The sequence below is a fragment of the Cydia pomonella genome, chromosome 12 (assembly GCF_033807575.1).
Source record: "Cydia pomonella isolate Wapato2018A chromosome 12, ilCydPomo1, whole genome shotgun sequence".
NCBI lineage: Eukaryota > Metazoa > Arthropoda > Insecta > Lepidoptera > Tortricidae > Cydia > Cydia pomonella.
Window position 1 is genome coordinate 12,568,331 of NC_084714.1, and position 18,180 is coordinate 12,586,510.

At 36.0% G+C, this 18,180-nt stretch overlaps 2 protein-coding genes across 5 annotated transcripts in view; one reads left to right on the forward strand and one right to left on the reverse strand.

The window, feature by feature from the left end:
- Window positions 1-18,180, forward strand: part of LOC133523605 (regulating synaptic membrane exocytosis protein 1) — a 244,393-nt gene that overhangs the window by 186,924 nt on the left and 39,289 nt on the right. For all 4 annotated transcript variants that reach the window (XM_061859274.1, XM_061859276.1, XM_061859275.1 and 1 more), the window contains exons 7-10: window positions 60-293; window positions 4,823-5,001; window positions 12,810-12,956; window positions 13,041-13,276. In XM_061859274.1, coding sequence (XP_061715258.1) covers window positions 60-293; window positions 4,823-5,001; window positions 12,810-12,956; window positions 13,041-13,276 — 796 coding nt within the window. The remainder of the gene's footprint in view (window positions 1-59; window positions 294-4,822; window positions 5,002-12,809; window positions 12,957-13,040; window positions 13,277-18,180) is intronic.
- Window positions 13,124-18,180, reverse strand: part of LOC133523603 (intraflagellar transport protein 172 homolog) — a 98,172-nt gene continuing 93,115 nt past the window's right edge. The window contains exon 36 of the mRNA XM_061859272.1: window positions 13,124-13,261. The gene's annotated coding sequence lies outside the window, so the exon portion shown is untranslated. The remainder of the gene's footprint in view (window positions 13,262-18,180) is intronic.

Sequence of the window (18,180 nt, forward strand, 5' to 3'; positions counted from 1 at the left end):
TTAATTTAAGGTCAGGAAAAACAATGTTTATTTAGTTTTAACTAGTTTTTCGATGACAGAACTCATGGCGATGCTCTGTATGCCGGCGTAAAGCTGCCCCGCGACTACCACCCGCAGCGCAAGACAGTACGGATTCACTTCTTGATGTGCCTGTGCTGGATTCCCTACAACGGCGTCATTCGGAAGCTCGGTTAGGCGGTGGCACCTCCAGTACCGGCCTCGCACCGCCACGCTCGCCCGAACTACGCCGACACTCTGATGTCTCACCCGCCTCCCTAAAAGAACTAGAAAAGGTAATATTTGAAACATTTACTCGTATAACACCTGCACGTTATTGCCGCAACTGGCGCGGCTCCATATGTCAAGCCGCGTGATGTGTTAAGTCCCGCGACTTGTATCAAGATATGCTAGACGTACTTATTGATAGGTTAGTATTTCATTTCTCATACCTACCTGAATTTTATAACTGACTACATAGGCGCCTCTAGACGTGAGACACAATGGAGATTTATTTTATTTATTTTTTATTTATTTATTCAGTTTACAATTGTACCTATAGTGAGATATCTTCATCTCACTCCTACGTATTGCTGTTGTACAGGCTGTTGTTTAAGACACTTAATCATCTGTTATTTTGTCAACAAGCATACGTACAACTCCAAATATTAATGTTTAAGGATAAATCTGGTTTTTTAGTATATTACTCCCGTCAAAAAGATTTATATTTCCCCTAAAACATCACGTAACATGCGGTAAACTTAATAAACTCCACATATTGTACAAATTGCCTGAATGCGTCATAATTTCCTCTGTTTGGGTGGAACATGTGTGCCATTTGAGTGAATTTACGCAGTAGTCGACATTGTGTGCCTAACATGTTTGAAAATCGATAAACGTAATTTTTATACTTCTTATTTATACTTCTTAATTTCTTCTCAATTCAATTAAAAATAACAAACTAATGCGACAAACTTTTAGTTAAAACGGTAAAGCCTCTATTCAGATTTTGATCATCAATTGTCTGAGCCATTTATTGTCACGACGATTACTTTTTAAGAAGCCTTTACAAAGATAACGCGTTGACACATCATTCAAAATAGGTTCGGTTTTGTGCGTGAACTTTTGCTTCGAACACTTGACCTGCTATCGTGATAAAATGTAACTATATTGTGACTCGAAAAGGGGAAACATAAAATGCCAAAGCGTCAAAGTAATTTTTTTCTTGAGGTGACATTCTCTCATCTCCGCAATCATGTATTGTACCTTCGTTTCTGTCTGTTATTGTAACCTTCGTCAATCGCCTGTCATACAAAATCAAAAGTTTCGTTGTATTTACCCTTTTAAATAAGTTTAGGTCGGTACCTAGGTACTCTTGTATTTTTAACCCCCGACGCAAGAAAGGGGTGTTATATGTTTGTCACCAATGTCTGACTGTGGCATCGTAGCTCTTCAACGAATGGGCCGATCTCGCTATGTTTCCCAGTTTGAAGAGTATCAGTATTTCCAAAATGATGAAAGGCATTTTTGGCATATAATGGATTTTGTTGGCATATAGCGTAGGGGTTTATAGTTATAGGTTTTATTACATATCGAGTGTGGAAGGATATGTAATAGTATTTTATGCATCAGTTGTATAAGAAGGGTCAAAAAAGGCGAGTGGCGTTAGTTACAATGTGAGCCGGAGCCGAAGGCGTAGGCGAACATTGTAAAAGAATACGCCACGAGAATTTTTTGACCTACTTATACAACGTTGCATACAATATTTTTCCTACGAGTCAACAAAAATAAATCTTAATTTAGGTAAACAAATTACAGCAAAAGTATATAGCCAAGATGCGCGAGCATACCTTGTTACGCGCCCGGCCCGCCCCGGGCCGCGGCCGGCCGGTCGGCGACACCTCCTCGTAACTCATGAGGCCCTGGTACTTGCTACTTGCTAAATTAATTTTTTGGACAGTTTTTTCTCAATTTTGGCCACCGTAGCCTACGGAGACTAACAAGCAACGCTAAGCGGTCTTCGTAGTCTATGGGTGTTGCTATATTACGGGTGTCACATGCGTGTTTCTGACTTATGAAGTAATTATTTTTAGTATGCAACCAAATGAATATTTTGTAAGTTGGCATCAATGCACTTAGTTTAAAACTGTATTCGTTTTGGTTTTGTTAGGTTGGTAGCCATTAATCGCAGTAACATTATAGCTTATAAAAGCACAAGAGCTTTTATGAGGAATAGACAATATAGACTTTTCTTGAAATCTTTTATGTATGTTCTTATATTCGTGTTAATGAATGCATAAATGACAGATAACAGTAGAGGAGTAGGAAAATATAATTATGAAATGTTGACATGACTTAGTTCAAATTAGGTCCGGAAATACCACATATCAGGTGCGATGAGTGAAGATGATATGTAAAGGAATTTCATACAGCCTTACACACTTAGGCCTGTAAGGCAACCTTCTTTTGGTTTTTAACGTCAAATAATGGTACGTCTTGGCATTCAACTATAAAAACCTATAAGCAAAATTCTGCCAGTATGTTTTTTTTCATTTTTTTGTGTTTTTTTTTTATTTTTTGTGTTTGTTAAATATTATTTCTGGGATTCAAAGGGGAACAAAAATTTCATTATTTTTGCGCTACGACGCACGGTGTAGGAGATACAGCCCCAAAAAGTTTAATTTTTTTCAGCCATGCACAAATCTTTATAGGGCTGTATCTCCTAAACCGTGCGTCGTAGCGTAAAAATAATCAAATTTTCGTTCCATTTCGTTAACAACACAAAACACAAAAAAGAAAGAAAACGAAAAGAAAAAAAGCGTAATAATGGCGTGCGTGTTAGCGTCAAAATAATTACATTTTTGTTCCCCTTCAATACCCCACGCACTGCATAACCTATCACATTAGAACATGAAACAATCATCATCATCATCATCCTATTTTTTTTTTAATTATTTCATTGCCAGTTTGAGAAAAGCACTATACAAATCTCGGCGGGAAACGGGGTTGCCGGCCGCGTCTCCCTATCCGTCCTCGCTACGCTCGGCCGTCTATATCTACTTGGCCTGCAACCCTTCGTGTCCCGTCCTCTATAGTAATGTACTATTAAGCTCAACATGTATTTAATACTTGTTGAGTTACAATAAAAGGATAAAAATTAATCTGCCATTCTGAACAAAAAATGATTTTTTGAATTAATTTGATGGAGTTTTGAAGTAGAGTAGGTACCTACTTTTATGAAGAAGAAGAACTGGTTTAACTGCTGTAATGTCTGCAATTGGATACGTAATAAGGTACTTAATAGGCAGAGATGTACAAGATACCCTTTAAAAAGTATCTAAAATACAATATACAAGATACTAGGTAGTCAAGTATCTAAGATATCAGATACAAGATACCTTTGGAAATGGTATTTGAAATACTAGATACAAGATACGTTTACTGTTTTATAAATACTTTTTTAAGAAAAAATACTTTTTGAAACAAAACTCCGTTTAATTTGTTTTAATGTTTATTTACCTTAATATATTGTATTACCTACAATGCTACAATGCAAAACGTTTTTCTTAGTTTTAACCATTTGACTAATTAGGCACTTAGATCTCGACTTTTTTGTGGATAGACCGTTTGAATACTTTGAATCATCCGAATTTGTCATTAAAAAACCAGCCAAAGCATGTAAAGCCATGTTCAGTGTAGGGTCCCGTTTGCGTAGTTAACGGGTCACAATAGGCGGCCTTGGGCCTGCGGGGGCTAAGTAGGTAGGTACCATGTACAGTGAGCTGCGTAATTGCATGGAGAAATTATTTGAATTCATTGATAAAGTCGCTATGCACTTTTGTGGCTGATGGTACACAACAAGCAACGGTTTAAAAGTCAGAGGGACACTTTTTTTATGTTTGTCAAAATGCCTTCTTTGTTTTGAAAGACCTATTCAACGACACCTACACCATGTACCCCCATTAAGTCAACTACGTGTAAGGAAGGTAGTTATACCAAGCTAAGTTCGCAGCGATTCTGATAGCCTATAGATATATAACCTATATAGCGGATTCTGATAGCCTATACAGCGGACATTATCAGTTTGGCTGTTTTTGGGTTATCGCAAAGTTTCATTCATAGTAAAAAACGTACATCCGTAGTTAAACGTTATTACGACATTAAATGAGTTGTTAAAGTTATTTGGCATTATTCATGTAAGCTAAAATTTAAGATAAAAATTTGCTTATTTTACTCATTCTATTTTTATTTAATGTTTAATTTGTCTAAAACAGTTTCATTGGCTATATGAGTAAAGCCGTTGACTATTGGCAGTTTTAGAACGAAAGAGTAAAAATTTAAAAGTAAGAGGCAATCCCGCTAATTTTATATTCATATTCGTTTATTGCACTCGTACGATGCATTATGAAGTCCTAGAGACTTATTGTTATACTTTACTTTTTCATGTTTTAATGAACTAAATCATTTTAAAACTACTGCAGTTTGCTAAAATATGTGTTTTATTCATCTATACAGCAATCTAAATGATTTTCGCTATGTGATATTTATATTTAGACATGCAAAGTCTCCGATTGCAAGTAAGTCTGTTACTTTAATTAGGTATTTGCCTATTTGTTTAACTCGGGTGAAACTTACCGTTTCATCCCTTGGTTAACAATCTACTATACTTTAAGCTCCAGTTTAGCTTATTGTGACGGAAGAGTCATTACGGAACCCTGCACTGAGCATGGCCCGACATGCTCTTGACCGGTTTTTTTAATGTTACGTTAATTTGATAATGATATGATATTTTCGTGTATGAGTAACCACGCTGCCGTTGCGGCAGTTAAAGGGCGGCGGCACGGCGACGCCAGCGAACGAGTCGCGGCGGCCCAGCACGGTGACTCCGGCGCGGCGGCGCTCGGTGCGCGTGCCCGCCGCACGCCAGCGCAGCGTCGACGATGACAAGCAGGACTCGCCTGCGCACGCACCTGCGCTCGTCGCGCCGCCACCGATGTCTAGGAGGTAACTGTAAATGTGTAAAACACTACTTTAACACAATGGCCACGAACGCACATGCACTCCGGCCACAAAACGCACACTCCGAGCGTTACGAGTTACGAGGCATACCAGGGGCCGATTTCTCGAACGGTATTAGACTAATATTATTAGTAAATGAAATTAGTAAAGTCGTATGGGTTACCATACGAAACACAATAATAATATTAGATTAATACCGTTCGAGAAATGGGCCCCTGACAGAGTAGGTACTTAGGCGAGTTAAGATCCCAGTGTCTTTTGCCACACATATAATTCATAGACATGTTTCACTTCACTCATTTAAAATCTTCTTTATCACAGTTTTTACTTCTTTTGAACCGACTTCAAGATTTCAAAAGGAGGAGGTTATCAATTCGGTTGGTATACGATTGATATGTTTTTTTTATGATTTTGAAAAATATTTTTTTGATTGAATGTATATTTATATACAGATTGGTCCCGTTTTTGTCAAAATTCAGTTCTGATGATGGGATCCATGAGGACTCGAGGGAACTCTTCAAATGTGAAGAGCATGCATATAGTGATTTTTGTATTTTGTGTTTAAAGAACTTTATTTCTCAAAAGAAATTTTACATTTCACTTAATGAGAATATATACTAAATCAAAAGTAAATCAGTGAGCATCGCAAGTTATACAAAACAAACAAAAATAATAACTAATTGGACTAAGACTTTTTTGTTACAATAATTAATAGTAGCACACTGCAGGTAGCACTATAAAAGTCCAGAGACTTAAAATACAGAACAAGTTCATTTTAGAGAATAAGTAACACAAAAACATATTAAAAACAGAACGATCCTAATTACCTACACTTTAAGTTCAAATTGGTACGAGTATACATGTGGCCATCAATACTTTCATCTACAAATCAAGCATTTACATTTAAGAAGTAACATTTGATGAAGCGGAACTGCTGATGATGAACAGAATGGAACTCATCAACGCCGCATAGTGAACGTTTGGCAATTTGTTCTCTTCGCATGTTTGTGAAGCAGTTAGGTTTTCAGGGCACATTTCAGTCAAGTTTGAGTTCTGATGATGGATTCCATGAGGAATTGAGGGTACTTCTCAACGCTTTTAAGATAACTTATATCTTATATTTACTTATTTTTATTATTATTTCATGCATGGTGTGAAATAATTTATTTTAAATACAGTCGAATACCCTATTGCGGGTATTTTATCAGTCAACCAGCAAATCTGAAATGTGTCAAGGTGGGTGCAGTAACAAACCTTCTTTTACCCCATTTTGTACATTTTTAGGCGTAGGATGCTGTCTTTTTAATTTCATTCTATGAAATCCTAAATCAACAATAATCTTTCTTTCACCGGTCTCCCTCATTGTAGTTGTTTTTTTTTCTTAAAAATTATCATTATATTGTCTTTTAGTTTACTCACCAAAAAAAAAGTTACCAACCCTAGCTATGAAAGAGTAGCGGCGACCGAGCAAGTAAAACTTCCGGCCAGGAAAAATTTGCTGGTTTCCAATAATGTAGTAGTATGGGGTATGCCACCAAATTACATTTCGCTCCGACTCGGGGTGGTCACACTGGATTTGGTATTGATTTTACATTACTCAGAGTGCATCTGGCTCGTACTAAAACAACCTGATAGATGATGATAATACTAAAAATAAAACTAATGCATAAATAAAATCAGCATAAAAATTGTTACGTATAAGCACGGTAGTGCCCCCGCCAAGACGAGCAAAGCGAAGCGCAAGGGCACTACCTACATTTTCTCGAAGCGCTTCGCCATTTCTTTGAACCCTCATAACTTGTGTTTGGATTATAGATAAACAAAATTCTCGGGATATAATGTCAATAGTGGACTTATTAAACAAAAATTCAATTGCATAGCTCTCATACTTTCGATTTTATTCATATCTAAAAAAAACCCCGATTTCGTCACTGACTCACTCACTCACTGATGGTCATCAAAACCTTTGGGGTACTTCCTGATGTCCTGGGAAGCTGAAATTTGGTATGCAGGATAGTATTAGTACACAAACAACAGAAAAAATCTAAAACTTGAGATTTTTTGCCCCTAAGAGGGTGAAAAGGGTGGTGGAATTTTGTATGGGGAATCAATAACCGCTGAACCAATTTAGTTGAAATTTGGCATGTAGATAGTTTTTGTTATGGAGAAGGATATAGAATAGTTTTCAATCCCAAAATCACCACGTAGCGGCGAAATGGGGGTGAAAATGGGCGTTTCTGTTGATATTTATATGGGGAATATTTTAGGATTTTTAATAGTAAACCCTCCAACCCGTTAAATTAGGGGATGGAAAATTGCGACTTACAAAAAGAAATTAAATCCCATCAAAAACCTTTTCATGTAAAATGTAGCCAAGACGAGACCATAAGGCTCGCCCTGTCAAAAAGAAATCGGATCTCTTGTAGATTTGTAGATCTGATATCTTTTAAACAGATACATATAGATAGATTTGTTTTTTCTTTTTGTTAAGAACCTTTTTCATACGGGTACTCTTACCCCCAGCAAAATAAACTATTTATGTTTCTCTTACGCCACCTGACTTTAATCATAAGTGTCAGTTAAATAAAAATAATTCGTGCCCTCGAGTTGCGCTGTGCTATAATACCTGTCCAAAGTGTCGAATTCTTTGTGTCAATATTCAGAGTTTTAGAAATCTCTGTTACGCTCAACAAAACTTAATTACCTTTGATTAATAAAATCACCCTGATATACTCGTATTCCTGTTAGCAAAATAGCACGATTACTGCAGCTTCATTGTTACGTTGAGTAAGTAATATTACCAAGTATTCTGTAAGTTTCGTCACGTCGAGCTAAACCAATTGACTTAAATTGGCAGGGTGCAGATGGCTTGGCGGAAAAACAAAAACGATCGCAGCGCTTGATGTGGCCAAAGTTGGCGAAAAATCTCGCGGTGTTTCAGAACTTCTCAATTAGTATGTTCGCAATAAACTCAAAAACTACTGAACGGATTTTCGTGTGGTTTTTACATTGGTAAAAAATCAATAGAGTGATTCCTGAGGAAGGTTCAAGTGTATAATTTGTTATGGTTTTGCGTAAATTGGTTGAAATATGCCGATGTTTGCTAAAGATGACGGAAAATATCACACTGTCAAGGAGCTTTATTCGAAAACGCTGCCTAATCCGTTTGAGATATAACAACACAATGTATGGTGGGTATGTCTCTCGTTGATTGGTCTACAAAAAAGTCATCTTTTGTTAACTATTACAAATAACAAGTACTGGTTTCTATTAGCACATCTTGCTATCTTTCATTTTAATAAATCAATTTTTTTAAAACAGACTCACTTAATTAGTAATGATTTTTTTTCTGATGGGCGTTTAGGTAAACGCGCGTAAAGCAGTGATTTTGTCGATCTTATTTGTAAATTTCGTAAAGTTTGTACTGCTAAAAATAGTAATTTTGTATTACAAATATCCTGTACTTCAATCCTCACTCAACTACAACACAACATTCAACAAACTACATTTTTATTATTATAAATTTGAAGTAGTGTAAATGAAAGTTAAACGAAATCAATTTTCTCCAGAAATTACTTCAAAACAAGTGACAATTTCTCTGAAAATTGACTTAATATCAACGTAATTTTGATACTTAAACAATCTACAACATTTGCTGAAACTGTTCTTATACATCATTTTGTATAATTTACTACCATAATTTTTTGATGAATTTTTAAAAACTGTCCCTTCTCGTCACCTATTACCGGGGACGCACGGTTGCGACCTCATTATTAAAAGGCAAGATGAAAAAACGTGCTAATAGAAACCAATACTTGTTATTTAGATATTACGTAACAAAAGGTGTACAATTTCAACGACTAAATCTATCAATTTTAAATTTTTGCTCTAAAATCGTTACCGGGTTCTTAATCTAAGTATAAAAACTGCTCCGAAAGATTCTGAACACGGACCCCCACACATCGCACCTGTTTTCGCCTGCGCAACTGTCCGTCTCCTTAAATTTTGATAACTGAAAAAAAAGTTCAGACAAAAAAACTGCAACGAATACACGTACCCCGTGCTTCGCGATCGCTTGATTAGTCAATAATACGAAATTTAAATGCAACAAAAAATACAAAAAGTTACAATTCAGGGGATAGATCCAGGGACCTCCCACTTCCTACAAAGCCTAGTCAATCAAAAATAGGAAATTAAAGTGCGAAAAAAAAACAAAAAGAATTAATTGTTCTGGGAACCTCGCTAATGCAAAGCGAATGTATTTCAACTGAGCCACGAGAGGATATATGTGTCATGGTGAAATTAGGGTACTTATCCTGGAGTAAAACCTAAGCATCTAAATACCCCCTAAACCAGCGTTCCAAAATATCTGAATTTTTCGCAAATCACTCTGTAAACATGTCTCACAAGGAAGAAACTCTTATGATATCAATACGACTATTTGTTTTGGCGCGACGTACCATGACTCCGCCATTTTGAAAAAAATCCAAAAACTGGACCGACAAAAAAATTCTATTGAAGAATAGAATATGGTCACAAAATTTCACGCGAATCGGTTGACAATTGCGACCTGTAGAGGAGAACATTCAGACATACGAAAGCAGATTGCCCGAGTCAAAACGTAGACCTTCGCTACGCTTCGGTCAAAAAACGTAACGGCTATAGTAGTTTATGTGACTGCTACATAATAAAAGGCATTAAAATTACGAGTGTGGGTTTAAGAAACGAACGAAGTGAGTTTCTTAATAGGATCACACGAGTGTTTGAGCACGAGTAGTTCATTTTAATGCCTAATTATGTACAGTTACATACACTATTTTATCTACACACATATTATAAACTTTCTATGATATATTCACTAAACCAAATTACAGGGCATCGTTGCTCTCTTGGCGGAACTCGCGGATATGTGGTGGCGTCACCGAAATATTTTTATCGCTCATTTTACACGAAACTTTTGCTATAGTTACTTTAAAAACAACAAAACATATTCATTTTATACTTAAAACTAATTAAAAGATAAACTGTACGTCAAATGGCGGCAAATGAAAACTTATTTCACGCATTTCGTAGTTTTTTTTAAATTCAGAAACCTAGAATCGGGGGCCTATTTCCGTATCATTCGATACAAACTAACATGCGAGATATGTATGTATAATGCATACGCTTTTGGTATGCAATTGACATTTCTTTTCTAACAAAAAGGCATCTCGATTGATATTAGAATAGAGGTCAAAGGATGTTCCAAATTTAAAGTCATAACCAAATCGATTTTGATGTAGTTATTATGAAGCAATTACAACATCATCACATATAAGAAATTTGTTGTAACAAAACAGTCTATCGTAATGTTGGCCATTATTTACGGATTTTGAAGGCGTCATAGAGGGTTTATGATATGTGCGTAGATAAAACATTTTATCTAGCTTATGTCAGCACAGATTTAATGTTAGCTTGTTAATAAAATAGTATGGATAGTATACTAACATTAGGCGATTGTAATAATAGTTATAATTTCAGTTACCTATTGAAAGACCATCAAAAGCATACTTTTGGAGCGTAGGGCCAGACGCATAGAGGTAGACCAAGCTAAGCTAAGACCAAGTAAGTAAGCCAGCGATTTTGATAGCACAGACTGTGCAAGTGTTATTTTCAACATCAATCTTCTATGAAATTATGAATTATCTCCTCAACCTCATTCTGTCTATCGCCTGTCAAGTCAAGCGTATGGCCGAGAACAATGACGAATGAGATAACATAATCGTACTACAAGTGTAAGTTGCTGGTTAAAATTCATAAAAATAACAACTTTATATTTGAAAACATCATACGTATTCCTTAGAAGAGGATCACAAGGTATGCTATCAAAACATAACAAAATATAAATTTTTTAGCTTTAATTTGTAACGAAAGATCAACGAATAATATTGACATAATAATATTAAATACACAAATCACTCTTACTATTTTCAGTAGAGCTAAAAACCAAATGTTTTTAACATTAGCAACGAATCGATTTCGCGCATTAAACTGCAATATAAAAAATGTTATTAAGGAGATAATCTTTATTTTGTTGCACTCATTACTCTTCAGCGCCTACCGAGTTGCCAACGCTAGGCGGCGCTGCCATCGTGTACCCGGCTATTCATGCTCAATAAAATATAGTAATTGTGGTTTGTTTACATTTTGTTAAATACCTAAAGGAATACACTACGATAGTGTCACTATCTAGAGGTAGAAAACATATAAATTGTTCAAATGGATCTCCATTGTCTTTAACAAATCGCAAAAATTAATGAAAGCTCATCTACATGCGTGTTATCGGGGGTTGAATCTAAACTGAAGGAAAACTACAGCCCTTAAAAGCTCTTCCATCCTATTATTGGCGTCATCCTACATTACTTCAGTGCATCAATGTCTATAGGTATGTACCCGTAATGTACTGTCGTTAATTATGTAACGATTAGTCTATAGTATTTGTATATTATTATATTACTTAGTTCATCCACATACATAAACCGACATATATTATCATAATTTTAACACAATTCCATACCGTTAGACATATTTGCAACGGCGGGCGAACCACGCGTCACCGGAGTAGACATAATCGTGTTAATGGCGTGGAAAGGTACGAATGCAATTTCCTTTTTCAGCGCCGAGACTCCATCAATAATATTAACCAATAGGTGCCGCCAGCTTCGAAATGCAAACATAATTTGTACGGTGTCATATTCTCTTTATGTGTCACGTAAAGTCAAATTATCGGATTTGTATAAACATATCAGTACCTACTAGAATATACTAAGTAAGGTAGTGAATCTATATTTAATGCATACTTAAGGTCGTGGGTAATACAAGTTACATTATTATTGCTAATGTTTGTTAATGTGTATACTGCTGCGGCCACACATATTGATAGCGAGAGCCATCACAAATATTCGCCGAATTCCGATATGTGTGGCAGCACCCTTGTGTAATTTTTTGATAACCTACTAAGCTACCTATAGATGCGTTTACAAAATGAATAGAATCGATACAGCTGTAACTGTTTACTGACATAATACTACCACCTACTTACAAACTATTACTTATACTAAAGATATATTACGTGTGTAGTTTTTTAGTAATTTAACAAAATACAAGTATTATCTTTAGCGAGTATATTTCATGTAATTGCATAATTGATGGAACTAATACCAAGCTAGTAGGATAAGATAACCCGGGTATTCACATTTGTTATTATAAAGGTGCCTGCCTATGCCTGCCTGCCTGCCTATGTATTTTCATGACACTAAAATAAATGATGTCACTCGCAGAAGAAATGTTTGAATTTGGAATACAAATTTCTTAGCTGTTGTTGAAAAATAAAAATAAATGGTGCATGCTGCTTCCGACAGCTGGCTTCGCTTATATGTTGTACTACACAATGGATCACACAACTCATAATTGGTGTACCAAGGACAAAACAACGTTCATTAATCAAATACGACTCACATAACCGCGTACATGTTGGACCCTTCTCACAAGCGAGCTACATATGCGGTGGAGATAAAAACTTTTGAAAGTAGGTATATTTCCAGTTTTCGATTTAGGGTTTTACTTATCATCATTTTGAACTTTATTCTCGTTAGTAGCTGTAGAAACTGTGATTGATGACTCAAAATTTAACACGTTCAATATGGAATACGAGTAGGTCGACTTTCGCCTGATGTAGAGTCCGAAATCGGCAATTTCCGTTGTAATTTTTTGTAAAAGGGATTTTTTGAACAAGTTTTATTTTGTGCCCACAGAGCTTCAGCAGTGGATGTGGTCGGCGGTGCGGGAGCAGGATCGCGTCGCGGCTCCTACCGTACAGAAGACACATCTGAATCGACGCCTTCGATAGCCGGACTCGCCGTTGATGAAGACCGGCCCATCAGGCGCCGCGGTAGCCAGCTGTAAGTCACAATCAATTTAGGATACCAGAGAAACAAAGAAAATAACTTAATATACTCATTTATATTTATTTGTAAATCCATCAGCCCAGACATAGCCGCACTTCAACAAAGGACGGGGGCGCTCAGTGCAATGTCTGCCCTAGCTCGCACTGGGGACCCCTGCGAAGCCCCGGGCCCCTCGGCTGCAGCCCTAGCCGCCGCCGCTGCAGCCGCGCGGCAAATGTCGGTTGACGCGGAGGCGATCAAGATCGTCATACACGACGTCGATGACCGCTCGCCACGACGAGTCTCGCTGCGTCGCGATCCTAATGACAAAAGATGTAAGCTTTAGTTATTTTATTTTATTAGCATCAATCTAGGTCAGGTTTATATTCAAAACCAGACAAGTGCGAGTCGGGCTCGCCCACTGAGGGTTTCGTACTAATATTCCGTATTTTTTTATATTTTTAATGTTTATAATTTTGACATTTGTCCCTGTACTTTTAGCGTTAGACGATATTACTTGCCAAATTTCATAGTTCTAAGTCAACGGGAAGTACCCTATACATTTTGATTCCACGAAATCTATGTTTTTTGCGGCATAAACGGCTATATCTTATTTCTACGTTAACTTAGAAGTTTTATTATTTCACAGCTTCATGGGACTATAGACTTGAATATATCATCTTAATTTTAAATCGATACCTCCACACGTTCCCGAGTTAAAGAGTCTTGACAGACAGATGGACGGATGAACAACAAATTGATCCTATAAGGCTTCAGATTTTATTCTCTTTGATGTACGGAACCCTAAAAATGGCGGGCCTCAAAAATATGAATGTTTTCATGTATGTACATTGAAGCACTTAAGACGAAAGTGGAGAACCCGCGCGAAATCACGAAATCACCTTTTAATACAAACGTAGTCCTCATTTTCTTCTCTGGATACGAGTATTAACATTATTGAAGGTTTTTTGACACGATTTGTTGTATATCAAATCAACCACAGCTATGCTCCTACGTTAGATTTTTTCAAATTTTTAAAAATATTAATAAAAGTAGAAGCATTTAAAATTTTGTAATATTTTATAATAATACCTACATTAATCGAAAAAAGTCTAACGTAGGAGCATAGCTATGGTTAATGGGCGTGTGAACCAGTCTTTATTTATAAAAATACAAAACAAAAATAATCTTCTAAAAACGAATAACATATGCAATACAATGTATTACAATAAAGTTATTTGACAAAGTCTTTCCAATACGCTACATTTTTGGTTTTAATCGTTGCTTTACAATGATCTTTGCATAAAATACGTAAGGTAAAGGTAGTATAAAAAGTTGTTTTTTTTTTTAATTATCACTTATTATTCTTGCAAATGAGATCGAAATCAGTTTCAATTATCCTTATAATTAATATAAATTCTTATAAAATCAATTACAGCTACAGTAGGATAAAGTGACGTTATGGACCATAATGTGACGTTTAGGAATCACATGAAAGGTTTAGATGTGCGGAAAATCTACTTAATTTAGTACTGAATTAGGGATGTAACGATACATGATTTCACCGATACGATACCGATATTTTAAGTAAATAATCGACGGTACCGATATCAATGGCTTAGTAGTAACTTAACAAATCAAATTAATAAAGAATTATGTACTTAATATGCATAAAACGGATGTTTTATTGGACATTCGATTTTGTGAAGTAAGACAAACTGAAAAATAACAATAAAAGAAATATGCAAAATGAATACAAAAGTAAATCAAAATCAGCAATCAAAGTTCACTTCAGGACCTTTAGGTACATTTTTGTTAAGAAACCAAAGTTTATTTAAGTTATTAGCAGATAATCTGTTGCGCAAATCATTTCGTATTTGCGCTTTTCAAACTGTGATATCGGGTGTATATAAATCGGCAAAAACGTATATATTGTTAAAAAGTGTTTTGACACTTGTCAAAGAAAGTTATAACTGAGATAGTAACATCGAGTGATAGCGTAACCGCACTTTAGGAATTTAATAATTTTATTTTAATTTACGATGTACAAAGACGGCTAATTTGAACAACTAAGTTAAAAGTATTGTGTATCATCAATTTGAAGCACCTTGACATTTCTCTGTTTGGCTCTACGAGGGTGGTTTCATAAGTCAGTGACTTTTTGCAAAAAGCAAAAAACTTTTTCAGCTTTTTTAGTTTTATTTCTCCATACACTTCATGCAACGATGTTCCAGTTTTTTCAACCCCTCCAAAAAATATTTTTTGTCATACAATGAAAAATATGCTTCAGTTTCAGCTATGACTTCCTCATTTGATGAAAATCTTTTCCCACCGAGCCATTTCTTCATGTTTGGGAATAAAAAAAAATCACATGGGGCCAGATCTGGAGAATAAGGTGGGTGGGGCAGTATTTCGTAACGCAATTCTACTAATTTGGCTGTTGCGACTGCTGACGAGTGTGCAGGGGCATTGTCGTGGTGAAAAAGGATTTTCTTCTTTGCCATATGTGGCCGTTATTTCACAACTTCTGCGTTAAATTTTTCCAACAAAGTAGCATAATAAGGGCCATTTATTGTTTTACCTTTGTCTAAATAATCTTTATAAATAACCCCTTGACTGTCCCAAAAAACAGTGGCCATTACCTTTCCTGCCGAATTAACGGTTTTCGCTTTCTTTGGGGCCCGTTCGTTAGCAGAAGTCCACTGTTTTGACTGATTTTTCGTCTCTGGCGTATAATGGTGGATCTACGTTTCATCTACCGTCACAAATCGACGTAAAAATTTATTAGGATTACGCTTGAATTTGGCTAAGCATTGCTCGGAAGTTGTTTCACGAAGTTGTTTTTGATCGGCTGTCAGCAAACGCGGCACCCATCTTGCGGAAAGCTTTTTCATATTCAAAATATTATGCAAGATATGAAAAACTCGTTCAGATGAAATGTGTACAGTCTCAGCTATCTCACGAATCTTCACTCGACGGTCATCCAAAACAATATCGTAAACTTTATTCACGACATCATCAGTGGTCACTTCAATCGGCCTTCCAGAGCGTTGTGCGGCATTGGTATTGGTACGTCCAGTACAAAATTCTGTAAACCACTTATGTACCATTCCATGAGAAGGAGCAGATTCCCCATAATATTTTTTTAAACAGTTTACAGTCTCTTTAATAGTTTTCCCACGTAAAAAGTAATGTTTAATTAACACACGAAATTCGCTTTTCTCCATTTTCCAACAATTTTCCGATCGTATTTGACATATGCCTCAACAACTTTTTTATTGCCCCGCCTTTTAAAATAAAAAGTGCCTGCTACCAAGGACTTCAGAATTGTAATTAAAAAGTTTATATGTTAAAATGATTTTTGTTTAACATAAAGTCTCTGACTTCTTAAACCTTAATCAAGTCTGCCATTGGTACTTTTTTCGATGTTCAATAAAGTTTAAAATAAATAAATAAATATGTCATTCTGTATAAAAAATATTCATTGCGAATAAGGAAACAACATAGCATTCAAAAGTCATCTATTTGCATATAATTCCTCCATTGTCTGTACTTGCCACCATCCACTGACAGTGATTGACAATGACGTGTCACATCACTAGCGGCCGGCAGACATTTTTGTCTGACACCCACGTGAGTTTGAATGGACCAATCACGGCACAAGACTCGCTCACCGCGTCCCCCGTACCCCTGTATTTTTGGCAGCATCGGTTTCATGAAATAATTGCTCGAAGCTACTTCTTCAGGTTATTTTTTCTGTGTACAGAGTGTAATGTTTGTCTCTCCAAAAATCTTATTATTATGAGTTTAATGAATCTTTATTCATTTATTCGAAAATGTAATCTCAAAAATTTAAACAGGTACAAATTAATACTAAACTAAACCTATCGTAACAGTAATATAAACATAGATTTTAGTAAAACCCACCAAGTTTCCAAATATGTATCAACTGCTAACTTGATCACTCAATTATTATAAAAGAAAATATGGTATGAAGTCAGTAACGTTTTTCAACCGTCAACGTCTTTCCAGCGTCTTGTTAGTGCCTGCACAGCGTTTTTACCCTGATGCTGGCAAGACGCCGAGGTTCGAAAGACGTTAGAGACGTTGCGTCGTAGCTGCGTGGACGCTGGAGAGACGCTGGTGCTCGATAAACACTACTGCCGTCGCACCGACGTTGTGTTGACGCGACGCAAAAGTTGAGTCGCCGTGCGGGCGCTGGCAAAACAACGACGCTCAAGAGACGCTCGTGTGGGGTAGCCCTTACACTTATATTATGCTTATATTCTATAATGTATAATAAAATTACAAAAGTAATTATATACTACATTTGTATTGCGTTGGTAAGGTACTTTATACTAGGGATGTAATGATACCGATACCGATATATCGGCTGATATAATCGGCAGGCCTGTATATTGGCATCGCCTATTTAAATACACCTGATATCACAGTTTGAAAAGCGCAAATAAAAAATGATTTGCGCAACAGATTATCTGCTAATAATTTAAACAAACTTTGTTTCCCTAACAAAAATATACCTAAAGGTCCCAAAGTTTACTGCAATTGCTGAATTTGACTTTTTTGCATTATTCTTTTATTTTTATTTTTCAGTTTTTCACACTTCACAAAATCGAGCGTCTTTAACATTTCATACAAGTTATATAAGGTATGGCTCAAAATGCAACACCACACCAGTTAAGTTACCTACGAGTTAGGTCGCCACGAATATAGCTAGAATAAATTTATTTGTGTCTTTTTAGTTTTGGCAGCTTAGTTATTGCTAAAATGACTACATGCAAACCGTGCACTTTTATTCCATACGTCACGTTTTTTTGTTCCACTAATACATCACGGCGACGTTTAGGATGTGACGTAGGCATGCCTGTTGGTAAATAAAGCGAAATAGTGGTTTGATCCCTTGAATTCTCTTGATTATAATTATTAAATTCATAAATATTTAGTCAATAATTGGGTACTTGCCACATGTTGTATTATAACAAAATTTAGTTAAATGGATAGAAAATGAGCCATCCATTATAAAAAAGTGGAATTTAAAAAATTATAATGAGATTATAAAAAAATACAAGGCTTATTATTTACAAAAAACAGTCAAGTAGCCAATTGGTTTCTTACCTTCACCTTAATCCAGTTCGTTGTGGAAAAAAAATCTGTACCTTGACGCACAGCCTAAACCTAGCTTTATTCGAGCTCAACTGCCGTGCAAAATCCAAACACC